The sequence below is a fragment of the Doryrhamphus excisus genome, linkage group LG4, assembly GCF_037039965.1.
Source record: "Doryrhamphus excisus strain RoL-2023G ecotype Guam linkage group LG4, RoL_Dexc_Guam_v1.1, whole genome shotgun sequence".
NCBI lineage: Eukaryota > Metazoa > Chordata > Actinopteri > Syngnathiformes > Syngnathidae > Doryrhamphus > Doryrhamphus excisus.
The window spans coordinates 11,406,414-11,419,929 of record NC_136360.1 but is presented as its reverse complement, the minus strand read 5'-3'; the positions used below and the strand labels follow the sequence as shown (position 1 = coordinate 11,419,929).

Here is a 13,516-nt window from a genome sequence, read left to right as displayed (position 1 = left end):
ATGTTTAGTGTTCTAACAGCAAGGAAACAGACTGCAGTACCAAAGTCTACCTCACAAGCACTGCAGCTCCATGAAAATAGTGGCCATGTTGTTTGTGTAGAGGGAAAAAGCAACACAGGAAGTGCTCTCAACTGATTTTATTTCCTCATTAAGTCCTCCAAGTCACCTATTTTTCAGCAGTCCTATGTTGTGTGGACTCCAAGAGGAAGGAGCTTGAGTTGGTCAGCAGGGACACGGCGTGCCAGCCTCCAAATCCACTGTCAGTCCTTTGCTCAGCAAGAAGGCTTCTTGTTTGGGCTCGCGCCCGAGGAACTTCTTCAGCATGACAGATGCGTCCAGGGAGCCGCCAGGCCTTAGGATGCATTTCCTGTAGTCCAGGCCAACCTGCGGAGCACAGAGTTCTTGGTATGGGCTTCCAAAGAGAGGACAGTGGAGGACAGTTGAGGTGTGTGAGTTGCTCACCTTGGGATTCATGATTCCCTCCTGCTTGAAGCGAGCATAGAACATGTCCATGGAAAAGACCTCGCTCCATAGGTAGCCATAATACTGAGCGTCATAACCACCTGCCAAGTGGCCGAATGTCGCTGGCATGTTAGTCCCTGAGAACACACACGGTTATGTAACCACTCGGACTGAACATCTGCATTTTTGTGTTGCGTCTAACCTGGCGAAGCAGGAATTCCCAGGACTTCCTGGCAGAGACGCGAATACTCCTCTGCCGGGTCCAGGCCGGTCCTGGTGTGCAGAGCCTGATCCACTTTAGCCAGAACAATCTGCCTCAAGTTGAAAAGACCTGCACATATTCAGCAGTTCAGTGTTGGCTGTCCAAAGACACCAATAACCATCAACCACCAATAACAACATTTCTGTCTCACTTCCTGTCCAAATACCCACCAGTGTTAGCCAGGCGGGATTTCATGAGTTTGTCGAGCAGCTCATCAGGAATGGCAGCACCCGTCTTGTAGTGGCTGGACATCCTTTGCAGTGGCTCCTTCTCCCACACCCAGTTCTCCAACATCTGGGACGGGGCCTCCACAAAGTCCCGCTCCACGTGAGTTCCGCTGAACATGGCGTAGTCAGCCTGCAGTCAAATTACCAATGAGCAATGGAGTAATGACCACAAACATGTTAACTTCACTCCATTCCCCAAACATTGCTCTATTATCTCTTGGTGTACACAAAGATGAGTCAAGTCTGTTTTTACAGCATTTGATTATTTTTGAGCTATATAGTATAAAGTTATAGCTATATAGTATAAAGCTATATAGTATATAAGCTATATAGTATAAAGTTCAATGCTTGTTGGCTGTAAGCTTATCTGCTGTTTGTATAACAACCAAGGGTGTGGCCTGAGAAGATCAATATCTTCAATCAAAGTATGCAAATTATAATCATTTTTTCCTCATGCCAAACGGGACAGAAATGACATTTGACTGACACTGAAAGGTCAAACATTTTTCCAGGCAGATGCCACACAAAATTCATTGCACTGATCAAGTTTATTCATCAAGTGTTGAGATTTTGCCCTTTGTTCAGTGGCCCATGAACACACCATGTAGCTGTGAGGCACCTCATTTTAACACCAAGACTCCGTGCATTTGACACCCTGACTCCGTGATTCCATGCGTTTATCGATCACCTTTTATTATCATTCATTAGTGGTTATTTTTTTAGTTAAAAATGCATTGAATAAGTGTCTAAGGCACATTGAAGACATACAGGTTCTGGAGCTAAATCTAATAACATTACATCAGTCACTCTTATTGCAAATGTTGATCCAAAAGCAGAGGAGAACGCCACGCTAGCAGGCCGGTTTGTAGGAGCAGGGGAGTGAGCCAATGTAAAAAAAACAGCCATTTTTGGAGCATCTCAATTACTTGTGGGTTTTCACCAGTCTCTAACTACAAGATGTGAGACAACATAAACTCTGACCTCAGCACACAGCTGGTGCATGACGTGTCCAAATTCATGGAAGTACGTCTCCACCTCGTCATGCTGCAGCAGAGACGGAGCATCAGCCGTGGGTTTACTGAAGTTTGCCACCATGGCCGCTACTGACATCTGGCGAGCACCGTTTGGCAACAGGCAGCCAGGCTGCAAGCCAAAACAGGCGGCGTGCCCGTACTTTCCCTCCCTGTGGGGACCAAACAAAGAACTCAGAAAACCAGCAGCCTCCAGCATCATCATGACAGGTGACTCTGGAAGAGCTTGGTCATCACCTGGGGTAGAGGTCCAGGTAAAACTGGCCCACCACCTGACCGTGGCTGCGGTCCTTCACGCTGTACAGCTTCACGTCTGGGTGCCACACAGGAGCGCCGTCCACCAGCTCAAAGGTCAAAGCCAGCAGCTCCTGGTAGATGTCCAACAGTCCCCGAGTCACCACCTCCATGGGAAAATACTCCTTCAACAGGTTCTGGTCCACCGCATACTGAGTCTCCTCCACCTGGCAGGATGAAGTGACAAGGAAATAAAACAAGCAGTGTTGTCATGAAGAGCCAGAGAAAATCCAACTGCAGCTGCCTAGCTCACAAAGACCTGACATGAGTCACAAAGGTCTCACCTGCGTCATGAAGTAGCGGGTATCCCAGGCGTGCAGCTCTCCGCTGAAGGTAAGACCTCTCTTCTTGCACTCTTCCTCCTTCAGTTTGAGGAGCACTGTGCGCTCTTCCTCACCCAGAGGCTTCAGCTTTTGGGCAAGTTCCTCTAAGAAGAATGAGATGAGAAGTCTTCGTGAGCATCAGTGTTCACATTCCACACAGACAACATTGAGATGTTTGTGGCATGATCCTCACCCAGGAAAGCAGCCACCTGCTTGCCAGACTTGGCCATGTTCATCTCCAGCACAAAGTCAGCGTGGGTGCTGAAGCCAAGCAGAGAACTCTTGCGGGCTCGAAGCTCCACCAGCTCCTTCAGGATGACTGAGTTCTCCTGCAAAAAAAACAGAAACCTGTGTCATGTCCTGTGCTGTCATGAAGGAATCGAAGGAATTCTTCACCTCTCTGCAGCGCGAGTTGAAAGCTTCCTCCAGCTTCTTGCGGGTTTGTGGGACAAAGCATTTCTTCATGGTGGGGAAGTAGTGAGGATATTTCAAGGTCACTTTCAGATTGTCTCCATCTTTCTCCAGCGAGCTCAAGAAGTCTTCTGGGAGGCCGCCTAAAGCCCGCAAAGGAAATATACACCTTTAGAAAAAACAAAAAAGTCCAAGTGGCGGCATAAACAGCCACTAGTTCTCACCCAGTTCCTCCCTGCTGAAGGACAGACTGGTGGTGTCCTCGTTCAAGTTCTTGTTGAAGTCAATGCACAAGTTGCTGAGCTTCTTCTTGATGCTCTTGATCTCCTACACAAGAACATATACCACATTTAGTGAAGCACAACAAGAGGCTTAAAGACTAAAGCCCAGTATATTCCACCTCTTGTGTCTCCTTGGGCAGGTGGAGTCCATTCCTCTGGCCCAGTTTGATAAGTCGCTCCATATAGCGTTTGGACTCAGCCGTCAGGCTGCTGGTTTCAGCCTTCTTCTGCAAACAAAAAAGAAAAAAAGGCCTGGTTTCAACTTGTGGACCAGTTGTGAATACCTAAAGTATTGCTCATTGTTGAACAACATTGACGCCTGTCAGGACAGTTGATAACTCACCTCCAGAGCCACGATCCTCTGGTACACGTCCTCCCTCATGCTCATCTCCACGTCAAACTCTGACAGCTGTTTGTCCGCCTCCGTGCTCGCCGTGCGCACTTCCTTGCTTGGAGACACGTGCTGTGGGAAGTCCAGCATGTTCCTCTGGACTGGAACATGTTGGGGGCAGGTTTAAAAAAGATAAGCTAGTTTAAAGGATCATTACTCATCATGCTCCTAAACATATTAATATAAACATCTGACTTCCAAATAGATATATCATATAAATAAATATCAAAATATTTTTTATGTAGGGCGCTTTGACGCTTGTGTGTGTGTGTGTTTAATCAGTGTTTCAAATTAAATGTGTGTTCATCAAATGTTCTTGTTTTTTTGTGGCTGTACAAAGCGCTGATGAAGATCTTTACATTGCAATGCCAAACGCTGACTCAGCGATGCTGCCTGCCTCAACAATGGCACATTGACATTGTTTGTTTTTGTTTCGCCTCGCTTTACATTCATGTGGATGGTGCACAGAAGCATCTGGACGCACGCTCAAACACTAGGACCGCATGTTGATCATCATTATTATTAAACATAAACGTGTGTTTAGGTCATGAAGGAATGTGACGTGTTCAGTTTGATTCGATGTTGTGTTGCCATGGCAACACATGGATACTGACCCGTGTACTCGACTTCCACATCAGCAAGCACCTTCAGCGTGTTCTCAAAGGTGACGCCGCCCAAGTCGAGAGCACCAACGTGGTCGTAAACATCCTTGGTGCTGGCGATGAGTTCCTCAGCCTTCTTGAGGATTTGCTCGGCGCTCAAATCCCATCGCAGGCGGTTCTGGGAGCAGACCCGAGTCGAACCGCCGAACACCACCTCACCTGGAATTGATCACATGATCAGCACCTGACGACATCAATGTATCACATCGCCCAAGACTATTATTAATAACATGTTATGCATCACATTGTCCAAGACTATTATTAATAACATGATCTTACATTACATACATTTCCTAATCAGTAAAATCGTGACATATGAAATCTTAATAAACAATCCATTACTTTTTTTTTTTTTTTTGTCCCGTCCAGCCATTGGGGCAGATAGTATTGTTGATCTAAATGCCCTTACATGCTAGACAGATTTGCTCTGTGTCAGGAAAGGTGTTGGCTACAACTTCCCTGTACCATGAAATTTTATTTGCCGTTATTTGATGTTCAATCAAACAATCCATTACTAGCATTTATTCACAACGTAAATTTGTTGGCAAAACATCACAAAGTCCAAAGATCTTTTGTGTACAACTTTATTTGTCTTTGTTGAATTAACAGCGGCAGCTAGCACTGGCAGCTAGCAAGATGGGAGTTAGCAGTTGCTAGCCGAGGTCGTGAAACGCCTTTAAAGACTGACGCAGCTCAGAGAGACAAATAGATCAAAAGGTTGGCAGATATACCAGATTTGGCATATAAAAAAGGCCAGTAAAGCTTACCTGTCGGGCTCATGTCGACCAGCTTATCGCAAGAAAGTCACGTGTCCGTGCTTGTATCTCAAAGCGCCATGGGGTTTAGGAGACCCGCGACTTCCGGTTGGAATTTCAGAATAAAACTATACAGCTTCTTGGCACGCTGAACAATCGCGGGCATTAAGTTGTCAACCTCTTGAATTTGCGGTCGTGTTTTCATTTAATTATGTTGTGGTTAGAGATTTTATAAAACACCTCTATTACAGTTCCAAAATAGGCTGCACACGGTGTACAGTGTATTTTAGAACCATTCGTACAGTATACACATGTAAATAGTATGTACCTATACATCACTTACATGTTTGTATATATGTATGTATTGTGTATATACATAATGCAACATGTAACTGATACCCTCGATTTCTTTTGCAGTTTGATATGAGTACAATTCAAGCTAATATCAGCGATATGCCAATGCTATACCGATACGTTGTGAAAATACATCTAACACTGCAGCCTGCAGCATATCAGGTCCGCCAAGCATCTTAACCCAGCCCACCATTTCCAAATTCAGTCATTCATTCATTTTCTACCGGTTATCCTCACAAGGGTCGCGGGAGTGCTGGAGCCTATCCCAGCTGTCATCGGGCGAGAGGCGGAGTACACCCTGGACTGGTGGCCAGCCAATCACAGGGCACATATAGACAAACAACCATTCACACTCACATTCATACCTATGGACAATTTGGAGTCGCCAATTAACCTAGCATGTTTTTGGAATGTGGGAGGAAGCCGAGTACTTAGAGAAAACCCACGCATGTACATGGAGAACGGTTTCCAAATTCGTTTTTTACACACACACACATATACATACACATATATATACACACACACACACACACATACATACATCTACAGCATTTCTTGTCAAAATGTGAGTTAAATTTAAGAAGAACAAGAGTTCAAAACAGAGTTCTCTTATTCATTTTTTACATTTTTGGTAAAAGTTAACATCAAAACTGTAACCGGCAACATAACTTCCAGTGCTATTGTGGCATGCTTGAGTCTCAAAAATAGTCATAGTCTAACATCGCCTACCTACTGCAGCATGTGAGCATACAAATATCTACACGCAATGCCCATGCCAAAAAGGCATGAAGTGTAGCTTGCAGTACTCTTTCTCCCAACATTTTTGCAAGATTGCAAAATATGTGGAGGAGGTCGTGAGACCATAAAAAGAGGAGTGAACATACTCTTGATATGCAATGTTTTATTGCTCATAGTTCGTATTGTTGTTACAGCTGAACCACCCATCATGCCTCCTGGGCATCTGGAAATAAAAGTTACGAGTTATGTTTAGCACTTGGTTGATTTATGTGATGCATTAACTTGAGGCACATTACTTCAAATGATTAAAGTATTAAAGTATCAGTATTTAGTATCAGTATTTATTTGATTTCACTAGTAATTGAGTCAATGATGAATTAAATGCAATGAAAAGGGAATATTGTGTGAAATGATTGTAGTTAAAACGTGTTGTGGCTCATTAAGACTACTATATTTAGTGCAATTGGATTGATTGAGGACAACTGGCGTTATTATTATTATCACAACAATTAAAACAAGCATAATCATTTTCACTTTTACTCAAACAAGAAAAACTTTAAAAAAGTAATCAGGTATGAAACAGTACAGTATTTTTATTACACTGTTATACAGTGAATATTATTGCAGTAACAAAAGAGTCATATCATTTATCATATCATATTATGTTGTAGTCATTCAAATGCTTTTTAAAAGTGTTATGAAAATGTTATCATGAGGTTCATCCAGGTATTATTACATATGCCATTTGAAAGTTTGCATCACTTTGTTTGCACAAAGTCAGACAGCCCCTCCTCCTCCAAGTAGACCAGTTGACACTCTGATGATGACACAAATAATTATAATGATTTTTCATCAGAACTGAAGAAGAAAGCCTCCACAACTATGCTAGCATGCTAAGTCTTAACTTACCTTGTTGGTTAGCCCAGGAAAGGCTAAAGTTGGGTGGGTTTTTGGAGGGAGGTGGGGGGTGGGTGTACATGTTAAATGAGAATTAGTAAGGTGGTTTGACCTTTGTATGGAGTTGTACCTGTCTCTCTTCACTGGACTGTGATGGAATTCTTCTTCCAGTAGAACTTTCTACAGACGTACTCGGCAAACTTTTAGTGTCAGGAGCAGCCACCTGATTGACCAGAGCTTTATTCTTCACCAGCGTGGACAGAACTGAAGAAGAAGAGGGGCACTGGTCCAAACTGAAGCTCAACTGGTCTTCTGTGGATGTGTTCAAGTCTAGTGCACCACTACCTTCTCTGGTGAGGTTCTCTGCCGCGCTCATGGCCTTGCCACTCAGGTCGCTGACCATGTTGTCCACGGTGGCTTCGTGGCGCAGGAAAACGGGCCGCACCACGCGATTATAGATAATCTGGGATCCGTTCCAGGTGATGGGCGCCATGCACCACAACAGGAAGAGACACTGCCAGAGAACACAAGGACACAACAGCAAACTACTAGAGGGTGTTGAAGGTCACGCAGGTCAAGGTCAAGAAGTGTCACCTTGAAGGCATAGTAGAAAGGAAACCAGTAGAGGAAGATGTCTGAGAAAAACTCGCCCAGGCTGAAAACGCCATACACCACCCAATAGGTCAGCCATTTTGTGTCGTCTTCTTTGTTGGCACTCTCTATAGCTTTGACTCTGCACACATGCACATCTGACACTGACATACCTCTTGTCTCCACACTTCTGGAATGTTCTCTCAGCCTATTTCTACTCATTTGTGGAATGGTGGACAAGAACTCACGAGAAATACGCTGGGTACACGAAGCCGATCAAGTTGCAGACTAGAGAGGCACCATAGCCATAGACCAGGTAGAGTCCAGTCACTGACACAGCACCTGAAGGCCACATGGGACCGCATCATGTTTACATCATTATTAGCATCTTTACCTAGCTCAGCATACTTCAGATAGTTTATCAGCTAACTTATCTTAGCATGTCCACACAAGATGGGATAGCTAAGCAGTAGCTAGTAGGGCTGCTACTGTGTGTCTTTGTGTTCAGCAGATTAACTGAATCCTCTTGTGACCGAAGCACAACACACACTGTGGTACCGGCAGCGAGGATCTTCTTTTTGATGCCAGTCTTCTCCTCCAGCTTCCCCAGGAAGTCTGTGATGATGTTCTTCTCGTTGAGGAACTTTTCGGCTCGGTCTTTGAGTGAGGAGAGGAAATTGAGCAGGCCCATGTCCTCAATCAGACAAGAGTGGTTGACAAGAGGAAGAGCAGGGCAGGGACTGAGGAGGAAAATAAATCCTCCACATCCACCTGCTTCCTGTGGGGGAGGAGACAAGCTAGGAAAGGGTGGAGTCTGGTGGTACACAAGACTGCTTGCCTGTTTGGAATGTTGTCATGGTGATAGTGTTTTTTATGAAGTCATCAAAGATTCGTTTGTGTTGTTTTTGGGGGGGGGGGGTCAAAGGTCATGCCGCCCCATATCTCTTTAGCATCTGCCCCCCGCAGTAAGACAGAACGCGGTAAAACCTAAGAGGGGCGGAGTCTGAAAGGAGGTATGCAGCGTGCGGCAGCCTGCGCGCTACATTCTTGCAGGACCCTCAGACCTCAAGCAGCCGCCATTGCAGCCGTAATTGCAACCCGTCCGCCTGCAGCCCAGTGGCCATGCGAGGATACCGCGGCGTGAAATACTTCCTGTTTGTCTTCTGCTACGTCTTCTGGGTAAGTCGGAGGGAGTGTCATGTGACCTCACTCCACTCCAATACTTTGACAACACACCTCAGAATAACTAATAAACACACACATATGCAGGCAGGCATACACTTACTAAACAATTAATAGTCAGTTAATAAACGCTTAACAAAGTGTTAATAAACGATTAATTAACAGTTTATTAACAGTCAATCACTGTTGACATTTAATGAATACGAATCAGCAATGCTGACAAGGTCGTGTGATGGTTCACACGCACGCTGAAACAAGCTACCGCCTGTGCACGTCACTTTGTCGAAGACTGGTGGTGCATTCAGGTGCTGAAGGTGGCCGCTTGTAATGATGAGAGTGTCCCCATGACTTCCAAATTGAATGAAAAAGCTTTTGGTCATCAAACGTCATCTGTCTGCAGGTTGTGAGTGCCATTCTCATTGCAGTGGGGATCTATGCCAAAGTCGCCAAGGAGAAAGGTCAGGCAATGTCCATGGAAAATTCTGAACGCTGACATTGCATCATGGCAACAGGACATTGTTTTTATTCATTGTATACCTCAGCTCAGTCTGCATAAAGTCGGCTGAGTGACACAGAAATTGAACGTAAGAAGTGACTGTGATGTCACAGGAAGTGAATATTGTGTTACAGGAAGTGAATGTAGTGTATCAGGAAGTGGGTGTAGTGTTGCAAGGAGCGGATAAACATTCCAGGAAGTGAATGTAATGCCACAGGAAGTGAGTGCTTCCCAGGAAGTACAGTGCATCCGGAAAGTATTCACAGCGCTTCACTTTTTCTACATTTTGTCATGTTACAGCCTCATTCCAAACTGTATTAAATTAATCTCTTACCTCAAAATTCTACACAAAATATCTGTCAAAATACATTATGACAATGTGAAAAAGTTTTTTTTGACATGTTTTGAATTTATTAAAAATAGAAAACAAAAAAATCACATTTACATAAGTATTCACAGCCTTTGCCATGAAGCTCAAAATTGAGCTCAGGTGCATCTTTTTTCCACTGATCATCCTTGAGATCTTTCTACAGCTTAATTGGAGTCCACCTGCAGTAAATTCAGTTGATTGGACATGATTTTGAAATATAATAACTGTCTATATAAGGTCCCACAGTTGACTATGCATGTCAGAGCACAAACACCAAGCATGAAGTCAAAAGAACTGTCTGTAGACCTGCGAGACAGGATTGTCTTGAGGCACAAATCTGGGGAAGGATACAGAAAAAATTCTGCTGCTTTGAAGGTCCCAATGAGCACAGTGGCCTCCATTATTTGTAAATGGAAGACGTTTGGAACCACCAGGACTCTTCCTAGAGCTGGCCGGCCTTCTAAACTGAGCGATCGGGCAAGAAGGGCCTTAGTCAGGGAGGTGACCAAGGCCCCGATGGTCACTCTGTCAGAGCTCCAGCGTTCCTCTGTGGAGAGAGGAGAGCCTTCCAGAAGGACAACCATCTCTGCAGCAATCCACCAATCAGGCCTGTATGGTAGAGTGGCCAGACGAAAGCCATCAGACCAGAGAATTTTGTTTCTCATGGTCTGAGAGTCATTCAGGTGCTTTTTGGCAAATTCCAGACGGGCTGCCATGTTCCTTTTACTAAGGAGTGGCTTTCGTCCTCCACAGAGGAACGCTGGAGCTCTGACAGAGTGACCATCGGGGCCCTTCTTCCCCGATCGCTCAGTTTAGAAGGCCGGCCAGCTCTAGGAAGAGTCCTGGTGGTTCCAAACGTCTTCCATTTACGAATAATGGAGGCCACTGTGCTCATTGGGACCTTCAAAGCAGCAGAAATGTTTCTGTATCCTTCCCCAGATTTGTGCCTCAAGACAATCCTGTCTCGCAGGTCTACAGACAGTTCTTTTGACTTCATGCTTGGTGTTTGTGCTCTGACATGCACAGTCAACTGTGGGACCTTATATAGACAGTTATTATATTTCCAAATCATGTCCAATCAACTGAATTTACTGCAGGTGGACTCCAATTAAGCTGTAGAAAGATCTCAAGGATGATCAGTGGAAAAAAGATGCACCTGAGCTCAATTTTGAGCTTCATGGCAAAGGCTGTGAATACTTATGTAAATGTGATTTTTTTGTTTTCTATTTTTAATAAATTCAAAACATGTCGAAATTTTTTTTTTCACATTGTCATAATGGAGTATTTTGTGTAGAATTTTGAGGTAAGAGATTAATTTAATACAGTTTGGAATGAGGCTGTAACATGACAAAATGTAGAAAAAGTGAAGCGCTGTGAATACTTTCTGGATGCACTGTACATTCACAAGAGTTGTGTTACAGGAAGTAAAGGTAAAGTAAAGGAAGTAAAGGAAGTGAAAGTAATGTCACAAGACATTCATGTAGCATTACAGGAAGTTAATATAATATCAGAGGAAGTGTTGCAAGATGCAAGTAAATGTTCCAGGAAGTGAATATTATGTCACAGAAAATGAGTGTAGCATTATAGGAAGTAAATTGAATACCACAGGAATTGAACATGTCACAGGTGTCACACATGTCGCACATGAACTGTCACAGGAAGTGAATGTTGCGTTCCATGTAGTGACGGTAAAGTCACAGGAAGTGAAAATAAAGTCACAAGAAATTAGTATAGCATTACAAGAACTGAATGTAATATCACAGCAGTGGACGTAGCATTCCAGGAAGTGGATGTAATGTTTTAGGATGTGGGTGTTATGTCACAGGAAGTTAAAGTAATGGCATAGGAAATGAGTGTAGCGTTACAGGAAGTGAATGTAATATCAGAAGAAGTGAATGTAATGTTTTAGGTAGGGGGTGTAGCATTGCAGGAAGTGAAGGAATGTTCCAGGAAATGAATGTCACAGGATATGAATGTTAAGGAAGCAAAGTGAACTGGTGTTTGCATGTGTATACAGATGTTGTGGACACACTGACCGTGGACCCAGCGCTCCTCCTCATCATGGTGGGCTCACTGACATTCTTCATCACATTCCTGGGATGTTTGGGTGCACTGCGTAACACCACCTGCCTGCTGAAGACGGTACATGTAACATGATGTGACATGAGCAACAATGTCACATTAGTGATGATGTCATGAGCTTTGTCCGGTGTGCAGTTTGCAGCCATCCTGGCAGTGGTGCTTTTGGTGCAGCTGACAGCAGGAATTCTGGGATATTTCTTCACTGATACTGTAAGAGGAAGCCTCCACATCATGCTGTGATCCTTGCGTCAGGTGAGCACTTTGTCATTCTCCAGGTGATGGAGAGGACAGAGCGTTTCATGATGAAGACCATCGTTCGCTATCGGGAGGACCGTGACCTTGAGAACGCCATTGACTTTGTCCAGAAAAAGGTATAGGTATACGAAAAAGGTATAGGATCTATAATGCTATGCGCATGTGTGTGCACGTGACGCGCCGTGTAGTTTCAGTGCTGCGGTGTAGACGGCTACAAGGACTGGTCCAGGAACGTCTACTTTGAGTGCTCAGACTCCAACCCCAGCATGGAAGCCTGTGGCGTACCCTTCTCCTGTTGCGTCGTCCCCAGCAACCAGGTCACTGATCTTTCTTCTTCTTTTTTCTTCTTTTCTGTTTTGGAAATGCTGACTGGTGAGATGTGAGAAGTCATGTTGATGTGCTTCCTCAGACGGTGCTGAACACTATGTGTGGTTTGGGAACACAGCAACAGGATCATAAGCGGGCCTCGGAGGATGTCTTCACAGATGGCTGTCTGGACAAAATTGTCCTGTGGATCAGGACCAACATGAAGATGCTGGCCGGGATGATGGGCGGCCTGCTGCTTCTTGAGGTAAACCAGCTGCTCACAGCCTTTACAAGCACATGTGTCAACGCATTTTATGTGTATGTGCACTTTGAAGGTGTGCATGATCTCACTGGCTGTGGCTCAAGTGTGCTGGATCAAAAAAGTGCGGCAACGGAAGGCAGAGCTTGCGACCAGGAGTGCGTCGCAGAGGAAAGACGAACTGTGGTTTCCTGCATTTGCTGACTTTGACGACGAATAAGACCTTTAGGACCTTCCACCTGGCTAATGTTAGCTTGTTTCTGTCAAGTTCATGTCAAGAGAATAACTTTGACAGTCTGAAGGCACACTACATATCATAATGACATGATTCAGTCACAAAGCTGCTGCTGATGAAAACAAAATAAGAATCACATTTTAAGTTCACAATGTAAACATCATACCTCAGTTTTGGTTGTTCAATCATCATTAGGGTTAAAGGTGGGTTGGAGGCAGGTTACACCTTGGACTAGTCATCCGTCAATCACAGGACACAAGCATTCATTCTCACACTCACACCATTCGCACGACACTGTGCTAAGCTAGCACATGGATGATTGAATAAAAAAACTTTTATATGAAGCCGTTTTATGTTTTTGCACATAACAGTACAAAAAAATCAAAAAGATATAAAAAAGTGAGTGTTTTTGTGCGTTGGCAGATGAACACACGAATGTGTGAGGATTGTAATGAAGGACAGTCCAGTTAAGGCAGAACTACTTCCTGTTTGACTTCTTCACAGAGGAAGATGAGGAACATCCACTCTTCATCCTTCCTTTCCCAAAATGAAATGAAATTCAGAGTAAAAGAATAAATGCACAAAGCCAGTGTGGACGAGTTAGCTGCCTGCATCACAAACAGGAAACAGGAAGTAAAGCACAAGAGGCAGA

General features: G+C 44.3%; 3 protein-coding genes across 3 annotated transcripts; 1 reads left to right on the top strand and 2 right to left on the bottom strand.

Moving 5' to 3' along the window:
• Nucleotides 1-122: 122 nt before the first annotated feature.
• On the bottom strand, nucleotides 123-5,238 carry thop1 (thimet oligopeptidase 1). The gene is made up of 14 exons (XM_058073097.2): nucleotides 5,112-5,238; nucleotides 4,297-4,503; nucleotides 3,635-3,783; nucleotides 3,411-3,518; nucleotides 3,235-3,337; nucleotides 2,996-3,153; nucleotides 2,793-2,928; nucleotides 2,561-2,703; nucleotides 2,220-2,443; nucleotides 1,933-2,134; nucleotides 895-1,081; nucleotides 665-793; nucleotides 463-599; nucleotides 123-384 (listed from the first exon to the last, which is right to left on the bottom strand). Exons 1-14 carry the CDS (start codon nucleotides 5,122-5,124, stop codon nucleotides 223-225), a joined length of 2,058 nt encoding a protein of 685 aa, XP_057929080.2. The 5' UTR covers nucleotides 5,125-5,238; the 3' UTR covers nucleotides 123-222.
• A 1,117-nt stretch (nucleotides 5,239-6,355) lies between these two features.
• On the bottom strand, nucleotides 6,356-8,438 carry reep6 (receptor accessory protein 6). Its single transcript, XM_058073979.2, has 7 exons — nucleotides 8,238-8,438; nucleotides 7,928-8,021; nucleotides 7,683-7,821; nucleotides 7,434-7,602; nucleotides 7,219-7,352; nucleotides 7,101-7,123; nucleotides 6,356-7,008 (listed from the first exon to the last, which is right to left on the bottom strand). Exons 1-6 carry the CDS (start codon nucleotides 8,368-8,370, stop codon nucleotides 7,109-7,111), a joined length of 684 nt encoding a protein of 227 aa, XP_057929962.2. The 5' UTR covers nucleotides 8,371-8,438; the 3' UTR covers nucleotides 6,356-7,008; nucleotides 7,101-7,108.
• Nucleotides 8,439-8,736: 298 nt separating this feature from the next.
• On the top strand, nucleotides 8,737-13,264 carry LOC131129972 (tetraspanin-33). Its single transcript, XM_058073976.2, has 8 exons — nucleotides 8,737-8,858; nucleotides 9,262-9,319; nucleotides 11,745-11,869; nucleotides 11,945-12,019; nucleotides 12,085-12,180; nucleotides 12,253-12,381; nucleotides 12,474-12,635; nucleotides 12,706-13,264. Exons 1-8 carry the CDS (start codon nucleotides 8,802-8,804, stop codon nucleotides 12,847-12,849), a joined length of 846 nt encoding a protein of 281 aa, XP_057929959.2. The 5' UTR covers nucleotides 8,737-8,801; the 3' UTR covers nucleotides 12,850-13,264.
• Nucleotides 13,265-13,516: the final 252 nt, after the last annotated feature.

Coding starts and splice junctions, on each gene's coding strand:
- reep6 (XM_058073979.2), bottom strand. CDS start 8,370: ATGGGCCTGCTCAATTTCCTCTCCTCACTCAAAGACCGAGCCGAAAAG. Junction 7,603..7,682: donor CTTTCTACTATGCCTTCAAG/GTGACACTTCTT, acceptor GTTCTCTGGCAG/TGTCTCTTCCTGTTGTGGTG. Junction 7,353..7,433: donor AGAGAACCTCACCAGAGAAG/GTAGTGGTGCAC, acceptor CTTCTTCTTCAG/TTCTGTCCACGCTGGTGAAG.
- thop1 (XM_058073097.2), bottom strand. Junction 3,784..4,296: donor TGTGGAAGTCGAGTACACGG/GTCAGTATCCAT, acceptor AACATGTTCCAG/TCCAGAGGAACATGCTGGAC. Junction 2,135..2,219: donor TACCTGGACCTCTACCCCAG/GTGATGACCAAG, acceptor TGGTCCCCACAG/GGAGGGAAAGTACGGGCACG.
- LOC131129972 (XM_058073976.2), top strand. CDS start 8,802: ATGCGAGGATACCGCGGCGTGAAATACTTCCTGTTTGTCTTCTGCTAC. Junction 8,859..9,261: donor TCTTCTGCTACGTCTTCTGG/GTAAGTCGGAGG, acceptor ATCTGTCTGCAG/GTTGTGAGTGCCATTCTCAT. Junction 9,320..11,744: donor CAAAGTCGCCAAGGAGAAAG/GTCAGGCAATGT, acceptor ATGTGTATACAG/ATGTTGTGGACACACTGACC.